We start from the raw sequence: 9,234 nt of genomic DNA, 5'->3' as shown, positions 1-9,234 counted from the left end.
CAAGCCCTGCATCAGGCTTTGTCCTTGCAGCATGGGAACTGCTTGGTATTCTCTCGCTCTTTCTCTGCCTCCCCAACTTGCACTGTGTCTGTCTCTTAACAAAAAAAAAAAAAAAACCCTGCAAACTGAACCCTCTCCCACCAAAACCAGAAAAGTGAACTTTGTCCATATTTACTTCCCAGACGGTTTATACTTTGGTGTAATGGAAGACTGGAAAAATCTAAAACACACCACAGTGATTATTTTTCAGTCTTCTCATTGAGGATTTTTTTCCCCTTAAAATACCATCTATTCTGCTTTCCTTCTCACAAATAAAGTGGTTCCAGATTTAAGACTCTGAACCTGAATAGGCCTATCATTAGGACTTCGGCTGGTACTAACGGCTCACAAAACATAACATTCACTAGATAGGAGTTAAATGTTCTTAGGAACTTTCAGAACATTTCCATAAATAATGTTTATCTGGTAGATTTTAAAAATGTATTTAAAACGCTGTTTTGATAGAAATACGATTGCTGTTCACACCAAATTGACAATATCCAACCAATAAAATTTGAGCTCAGTCAGAGCCACCAATTCCAACTGACATTTTGGATCCCTAAAAATAAAATACACACACACAGGCAGGTACAGTACTTAATCGAAATATATTTGTCTAATATCTACAAAGTGAACAATTGGTCTTAAGAAAGCAGACAAAAAGGCACAAAATTAGTATTACTACAGAGAAGCATTCATGCTACTGGGTTTTATAAATATTCTGAGTGGCACAGTAAAAAATAAATTAAGCACTGAGCAATAATCAAATACTTCATTTTCCTTGCTGTATATTCTAGTCATGTCTTGACCTCATTTGTAAAGGCAGAGGACTGAAATTCAGCTGAAACCATGGAACACTTACGTAGTCTTTCTGTGTGTGTTATTTAATCACAGTGGTTTTCCTGCAGAGTTTGGGTCAAACAAGAGAGGCGCACTTAAAAAATCCACAGGACATTCTTTCCTCTTTCCCCAAACTAAATACAAAATTGAGGCTGTGGTTGTGCAGTTCTGGATATGGATGCGTGTATTTAACTTCTAAAGCCCTTTTTCATCACAAAAGTAGTGAAGTCTCTGTATGACTTGGTTTCTACTGTAAAAGAAGCAGCTTCTGGAAAATGTATTAATAATACTTTGAGCATGAGAAATTGTCAGATTTTGGGGCAAGCAGATAGGAGGAATATTCCAAGGTGGGCTCGGTCCTCCCAAAGGTGCTCCATCTTGGAAGGCTCTGGCATAAACCTTTAACAGCTTCTTGCCCACTCACCATTCAGCAGGAAATAGCAGTTTTTCTTTCTTAAGGACAAACGAAATGCTGAAGTGGACAGGGAGGTGGGAATCACAACAAGAATTGTGAAGTGACAGCCACCTACACTTCCACCAGGAATGAGCCACTTTCTACCATATGGACATCAACTGGGCCATGCCAACTCACCTTTGTTTTGACAGGAGTTGACTACCCGAGAGTATTTTTGTGAGTGCAAAACATTTTTGGCAAAGTGAAAAATAGAAAACTTCAAACCTCGTTGATAAAAAGGAGCTCATAATTACCCACTTAAATCTTGGTTAAGTGCAGTATTTACATGTGTAATAATACCCAGCAGACATGGGCATATAGTGCATGTGTGTGTGTGAACATACAGTGTACTGGGAGCTCACACACAAACTGTGTATACACACATGCCCCAAATGGCTCTTGAATAAATCCAATCCACTAGTAGTTTGGTGGTGCATTTTTCACAGTATATAAGTTCTCTCTCAGGTACCATTTCTTGAAGGATAACAAGAGGTCTCCGTGAATACCAGCAGAACCTTGATACTGAACCACTTTAATTCCTACAAAAAACAGGGCTATTTCTGAAAGCTGCACCTCCACCCCATCAGTGTGCCTTCCAAAGAGGATTGAAGTATACCCAGCCGTCACCCTGTAAGAGAAAGAAGGAGACATTTTATGAAGACCTCTCTGCTGAGCAAGAGGAGAATCAGAGGTAGCTCGCAGCCTCTGCTATGTTAGAAGCCAAGTCCCACACAGAGCAGTGCTCCATTAGCATCTGTTCAGGACTGCCACTAATACGTGTGTGCGTCTTGTTCTGGGAGCTCACCACCACACCACACCGGTGGTCTCGCCACCCCTCCTCAGCCCGGCTGCTTTGTGAGACAAGATCTTCACATTCTGGCATGTCAGGAGGAAAACCCAAAAAATAACTAAGATTAACCAAAGAAGGGGGGCTTTGTCGGGTTACATCATATAAGATTAATTGGCCAAAAAAAACACCTTTGAAACAGTGGGACAAGAAAGAAAAAGAGGGTGGTCCAATGAACGGACACGAGAGAAAAGGCAAGGCCTGCCTCTGATGAATTTTTCCTGATCAGTGATGTACAGCCCACCGGCCTGGAGGGAAGTGCCCAACCACGGCTCCCTGCAGCAGGAGGTGGCCACGAATCCGCACACGTGAGTAATGACGCCAACCATCAGAAAAAGGCAGGTGTCAAAATGTACACAATCTGGGGCCTGACTAGAAGGGAATGTGCCAAATAGTAACAATTCTGGTATTGGGATGATTTTTATTCTTTACATATCCTCAAGTTTTCTGTTATGAACATACTGGTTTTCCTTCAACCCAGGAAGAAGAGCTGTGCTTTTTTTGTTGTTGCCTTTTAGGGTTTTTGTGTGTGTGTGTTTGTTTTTGTTTTATGGCCAACTTTTCACGGAAGCCAGGCAAACTAGATCCACCACACAGAAGGGTCCTTGAAGCATTTTTTAATGGTTAATTTTATGTGTTAACCTGATTCACCGTGGTGCCCAGATGAAACATTCTGAGTGTGTCCATGAAGGTTTCCAGACGAGATAAGCACTCAGTAAAGTTGATTTCCCTCCCTACAGTGGATAAGCATTATGCAGGCCTTTGAGGGTCTGAAAACAGACAAGGTAGAGGCAGGAGGGACTGACCCTCCTCTTTCTGTTCTCCCTCCCTTCTTTAGTTGGGATTGCTCATCTCTTCTGCCTTTGCACCAGCATTTACACCACCGGCTCCCCTCCTGGGTTCCCAGGCCTTTGGGCTGGGACTGAATTATACCCACTGGCTTTCCCAGGGTCTTCATTCAGCTCTGTTGTTTCTCTGGAGAACAGATTCACCTCACCGAGGCAAGGCTTCCAGACGTGGTTCCCACTCAGAGTCTCATAAAGGCAGTCTGCTCAAGCAGGCTTCCTGTCTGAATCGGAAGCCAACCTCGAAGTCTCTGTTCACCCACAGCCCCAGTTGCTGCCTGGGGGAGAGCAGCAGCCGCTTCTGCTCCTGAGCGTAAGGGCACCTCAGAGTCATTAACACCCCCATCAGCCCTCCTGCCACACAGGATAACCCTTCCTTGCAGCAGAAGTCGGACAGTAGCAGTCCCGGGGCCAAAGAAAGCTTAGACATATCTCGACTGGCTCTATGTTTAAACTGAAGATTCCTTGATATCATGTGAATATCAGATTTGTCATAAAAATTCAGATTTGTGGCTTCTTGTGAAGAATTAGACCGTCGATGACCACCTGGAGGTTAAATGGTATCCGGGCCCTTCACAGACTCTTGTGTCTGCACCAGTCCTCACGGGGGTTTCCCTCAACAATGCTGCCAGGCCCCGAGGGCCTGCGTTAAAAGCTGTGGCTCCTTACCCTTCCATCGTTTGCAACTCTGTTCTCAGGATGCTCCTCAACTGCTCCACAAACAACTTTAAAAGCATAAGAGCCTCAACCAGGCACATGGTGCCTTGCCCTCTTGCCCAGTGGGTGGGCAGACTGGTGGAGATGACTGCTTTGTGGTGTCACTTCTCCGGGTGACAGTGGCAGTTCACACCAGCCTTTCTGAGCACACCCATCCCACTTGGCCCACGGGAGGCAGGGCTCCGAGAGGGCGCTTGTTCTCAATCATGAAGGTTCCAGTCCCCCAGCTGTGCAGACAGGCTGTGAGATGCTTCACGGCTAATTTGTCACTGATGATAAAGTAGCAGGGGCTGTGTTTTTTGTTTTGTTTCTGTTTTTTTAAACAAAATTTTTTTTTCAACGTTTATTTATTTTTGGGACAGAGAGAGACAGAGCATGAACGGGGGAGGGGCAGAGAGAGAGGGAGACACAGAATGGGAAACAGGCTCCAGGCTCTGAGCCATCAGCCCAGAGCCTGACGCGGGGCTCGAACTCACGGACCGCGAGATCGTGACCTGGCTGAAGTCGGACGCTTAACCGACTGCGCCACCCAGGCGCCCCTGTTTCTGTTTTTTTAATAGGACAGCATCAAGATCTGCAATCCCATTCATTCCTTGCCCCCCTGTCGGGCTGACAGGCTATTCTGATGGAAGATGTCAGAGGGAAGTGTCACAGGACAGCCTGGCCCAAAGCCAGAGCCAAGCTGCCCCAAACCTTCCCAGGACCATCCTCATTCATACAAACTGCTGCATTAGCAAGACCGACCCATCCGCCCCTCACCTGGGACAAGTCCCCAAAGACAGGTGGCAGAGTTACCTCCTGGATAAAATACTTGGGCCGCCATGGTGTGTGCAGGTTCTCCCGCTTCCGCTCCTCTACCCGCTGCTTCTCCTCCAGGAGCCGCTTCTGCTCCGTGGCAGCATCAATGTCCCCCAGCCGCAGGTATCTGGTCACCTCCTGCCAGAGGTTCCTGGAGACGCATGGAGGAGAGGAGGTGGTCAGACAGGGACAGCTCGTTTGGCAATGACAGTTCTCAGCAAGGGGGCCAGAGCTGCGGCGGGGAGGGCATCTGGGTGGGCCATCTGTTAGGGCTAGTTCATTCCAGGTGCCTCAAAGACCTCTAGAGCCAGGATTTGAACCCAGGGCCAACAGGCCCCAAGTTTCCACTCTCCTCTTATCCTGAGCAGCATGACTTTCTCAGGGCTGAGTGTCTAGGAACTGAATCTAGTAATAGGAGGAGGAACCAGTATTAATACTACTGCTGTTACAAACAACAATAATAGCAGACACTTTCATTGCATTTATCATATTTCTAACATTTTACATATGTAAATGCTCATTTAATCATAACCACCCAATGGTATAGATGCTATATTCCCATCTCCATTTTAACGAGAAAGACAAGATCCATATAAGGTGAGGTGTCCAAAGTCAGCAAACTGGTAAATACGAGCGATGGCTGCTTATTCACGGGATTCCACCGTTAGGAGTTACAGACAGGGCCACGTGGGAGTGTGCGTTTATGTGGTAGGATCCATCATCTCCCCCATGTCTACACAGAAAATTACTTCTCTGCCTCACTCACTCATTCATTCGCTGCAGAAGGCAGCCTAGATTGGCTCCTGATGTACAGCTTTCCGCACCCTCAGGAATGTCCCAGGACCATCCCTGATTCATATTCCATTCTAGAGGGTGAGGAAAGGGACTGAGGCAAAGCGAGACACCATCACCCGTGCACTTCCTCACGTAAATGCATCAGGGTCACTTGGGATTGTGCATAAAAGGAACTATCAGAATTCTCAGCAACGAGGATTCCCTCCCTGAGTGGGGCTAACGACGCCTCTGTAGCCAGGAGTAAGCAGACACTCTGTAATTAGATCCAGGGCCAGAGAATGCTCCCACAGTGGATAGCCCTGACCTGTCCATGAGAGGGCCTCGAATAGCAGGAAGCCTGGAGTGTCAGATGATTAAGCTGAGAAAGGCCACACAGGGCTGCCAGCAAAGTGGGGACAATGAGCAGCCCCTTCTGAGGGGGACCAAAATTAGGCAACTGACAAGGGTTAAGCTCCCACTGGACACTCAGCCTGCCCACCGGACCTGCCCTGAGCCCCACCGTACAGAGCCCCAAGGAGAATAATGCCCTCACTCCAATTTTACAGCAGGAGAAACTTCTGGGAGAAGCTGGGCACAAGGACATCCCAGGTGGGGGTGCTCTCAAGGGCAGGACCTCCCATGAAGAGTCACATCATAAGCTGGTGGTCCCAAATTTAGAGGGGAGAGACCTCTAAAAGAGGTCAGCAAACATTTTCTATAAAGGGCCAGGCAGTAAACATTGTAGGCTTTGTAGACCATATGGTCTTGATCACAACTGCTTAAATGCTATACAAAGGCAGCCATAAACAGTAGGTAAATTAATGATCATGGCTGTGGTCCCATAAAACTTTCAAAAAATCAGCCACGGCCTGGACGTGGCCCATGGGCCACAGTTTGCTAACCTCCTGGACTAAAAAATAAAAATGGTATATTCTAAGAAGATCCTGCTTCTTCTGAAGATCCATGCAGAAACATCGCACAGATGTTTAAGTGGCTATATGAATACTATATGTATTCGTACCATGGAGTAGACCTACTAATTGGGTGGATAACTCCATAATTTAACCATTTTCCTATGTTGGATAGTTGGGTGTATTTTTTTTTTTTACGTTTACAGTTTTTTTTAATACCCAATTTAGAGGCACCAGGGTGGCTCAGTCGGTTAAGCATCTGACTCTGGGCATGATCTCACAGACTGTGAGATCAAACCCCGTGTCTGGCTCTGCACTGACAGTGTGGAGTCTGCTTGGGATTCTCTCTCTCTCTGCCCCTCGCCTGCTCGCATTCTCTCTCCCTCTCTCTCTCTCAAATAAATTTTAAACAAACAAGTAAAATTTTAAAATACCCTATTTTATATTTAAAACCTTTTTTGAACTTAAGAATTTTCCTTCAGAATAGATTCCCAAAGACAGAATACAAAATTAAAGTGAATTCATTTGAAGCCACTGATCCATGCAGCTACCCTGCACACATTCTTACTATGAGCATATGACCCAGGGGTGTCCATTTTATCACGTCCTTGCCATTGCTGACTTTTTTTTAAATAATGTCGCTAATCTGGCGATAAAAATAAAATATCCCACTGCTTCTATGCACAGTTCTTTGATGACTAGCAACTCTGTATTTAACTCTGCAATCAAGCAACAGACCAGTTGAGTTGACAAACTCTTTTAGGACAGGCATTAAAAGTCTACTGTCAGCGGGCACCTGGGTGGACCAGTTGGGTAAGCATCCAATTCCTGATCTCGGATCCGGTCATGATCTCACAGTTTGCACTCATGGCGCAGGGCCTGCTTGGGATTCTGTCTCTCCTTTTCTCTGTCCCTCCCCAGCCTGTGCTCTCTCTCTCTCTCTCTCAAAGTAAATAAATAAAAAGTTTTTTTAAAGGCTATCCTCAAAACCCACCCCACACTTAACATAATAACTAAACTGAAAGCTCCAAAGACCCCAAAGGGTCTACCCCTAAGACTACCCCTAAGTGGAAAATTCAAGCACCCCAACAAGTGAGAAGAACACTATTCCTGGCCCATTTCCATTCGCTGGGCTTTCAGAGGCTTCTTCTCTGTTCCTCGGGTCAAGTGCTAAGGATCGCTAAGCTGGAAAGAAACAACCCAACCTGACTCCCACCTGGACTCCATGGGCCCCTGCTTCTCCAGAGGTCTGATCTTCTTGGGGTACACTGGCAGTGTGGTCGTATCAATGACTCTGGTTTCTCCGTTGTTGTAAGTGAACTCTAGGGTACCATTCCATTCTCCGTGGGCTTTACAAACAATGGTGTTGGTTGGGTTGTGCTTCACTTCTGCTGTGACCCTGAATTCATGAATGAGTCAAAGGAACATGTTTTCCAAGATTAACAAAACAGAGACTTGCTTCCAAAGGTGTACTCACATTTACAGATTTTTTTTTATGAGTTGGCAAGGAGGAGGGATTGCTTTTTGCCATTTTGCTTAATGACTAGCTCTTAAAACTGTGACCTAATATTCTTGATCAGAAAAAGAAAGCATTGGTAGAAAAACAGGTGAGATCTGAATGAAATCTGTACATTAGTTAATAGCAATGCAGCAATGTTAATTTCTTAATTTTGATAAACACACAAAAGGTACATGTTATTATTGGGGTGAAAATCAAGCAATTCAAGAAAAATAAAGTATATACTTCTCCCCAAAACAGCATCTAATAGTGCTACATTTGAACCACCAACAGGTCCTGGGTGTGTACTAAGAACTGTGGGTCAAACAGGACTGACCACAATCCACCTGAGATCACGTTGAAAAAAGGGGGAAACGTTCAGCCTGGCATCTGCACATTTCCCTGAACGAAGGCTGAGCAAAACCTGGACCCTTGGCATTGAGTGAACAGCACCTTACTCACAGCAGTGGCTTCGAGGGACCACTTTTTACAAGGGGCCTTTGTGGGATCTGTGCCCTCCTCACTTCGCCTGCCTGGTCTGAGGGAGCTCTAGGCCTCCAACTCTGGGAGAAAGAATACCCCCACCTCCCTCACCACCTTCAAGCTTGTTGCATAGAGTAATGCAGTAGAAATGGGAAAGCCTGCTCCAAAGCAGCCAAGTGTGGGAAGGAGCTAAGCTTCTTTCCTTCTAATGGCCCAGCTCAGTTGAACTTAGAATTTTCAACATGGGCTTGGAAGCCTTCTCCCTGAGTCTGAGAAACACCATGGCTGCTAGATGCTGAGGCAAAGGCTTGTGGGTGGCATCAGAAATCTTCTGGTATGTTCTAGAAGGGTATGAGGGGTGCACTGGCAATGTTTTAACAACTGGCTCTCTAAAGGGAAAGAGACCTGATCTGTAACATTTGCCATGTTCTGTGGTGCCCACCACAGCTGATCTCAGGCTACAGACATAGCCTGTGGGACTGTGGAGAAGCACATACCATCAGCTCTTGCAAGCCAGCACATGTGGCTCCAAAACAGCCACCAAAGGTATCCACTTTCCCAGGTGACACCCTGGCATCCTCACATGAACCATACAGAACACTTTCCAAGAAAAAGGGCAAAGATTGGAGCTTGCCTATATGATGCTCTAGGACTGTGGCAATAAAAACATCTTAATGCTTCCCTCAAACAGCAGACTTTTCCTTCAATTTCTTTGGATCAGGCTTCCCCAGCTACTAAAAGAAGTAGCCCTGATCTGAGATGATACAGGATTCAGGATTATTTAATGGATCCAACTGAACATGAAATGAGCTCTCAGGCAGTGTCTAAGCTCACAGATGGAACTGCTTCAGAGCAGGGAAACAGACTGTGGCCCGGGAAGGGAAAGGTTATTATTACAAATGGAAGCACTTCCTATTCTGCTGGTGTGTGTTGTGAATATATCGCCAAAGGATTTCACTGTAAGTGTAGAGTGGGAAGGGCTCAAAAAACCACCGTGTTGAGGGGTGAAAAGAAGAGTACCTCTTTTA

At 45.8% G+C, this 9,234-nt stretch overlaps 1 protein-coding gene across 4 annotated transcripts in view; it reads right to left on the bottom strand.

Moving 5' to 3' along the window:
* Positions 1 to 628: 628 nt before the first annotated feature.
* Positions 629 to 9,234, bottom strand: part of OSBPL10 (oxysterol binding protein like 10) — a 313,330-nt gene continuing 304,724 nt past the window's right edge. For 3 of the 4 annotated variants that reach the window (XM_040479982.1, XM_040479984.1, XM_040479985.1), the window contains 3 exons: positions 7,442 to 7,624; positions 4,538 to 4,691; positions 629 to 1,961 (listed from right to left, as the gene is read on the bottom strand). In XM_040479982.1, coding sequence (XP_040335916.1) covers positions 1,917 to 1,961; positions 4,538 to 4,691; positions 7,442 to 7,624 — 382 coding nt within the window. In that variant the 3' untranslated portion in view covers positions 629 to 1,916. Of the gene's footprint in view, positions 1,962 to 4,282; positions 4,365 to 4,537; positions 4,692 to 7,441; positions 7,625 to 9,234 lie in introns of those variants that run through there. The other variant, XM_040479983.1, reaches the window with a different exon arrangement.

The sequence above is a fragment of the Herpailurus yagouaroundi genome, unplaced genomic scaffold (genome assembly GCF_014898765.1).
Source record: "Herpailurus yagouaroundi ecotype Mexico unplaced genomic scaffold, PumYag 159, whole genome shotgun sequence".
Lineage (NCBI taxonomy): Eukaryota > Metazoa > Chordata > Mammalia > Carnivora > Felidae > Herpailurus > Herpailurus yagouaroundi.
The sequence above is the reverse complement of the archived record's forward strand: the minus strand, read 5'-3'. Positions and strand labels throughout refer to the sequence as shown.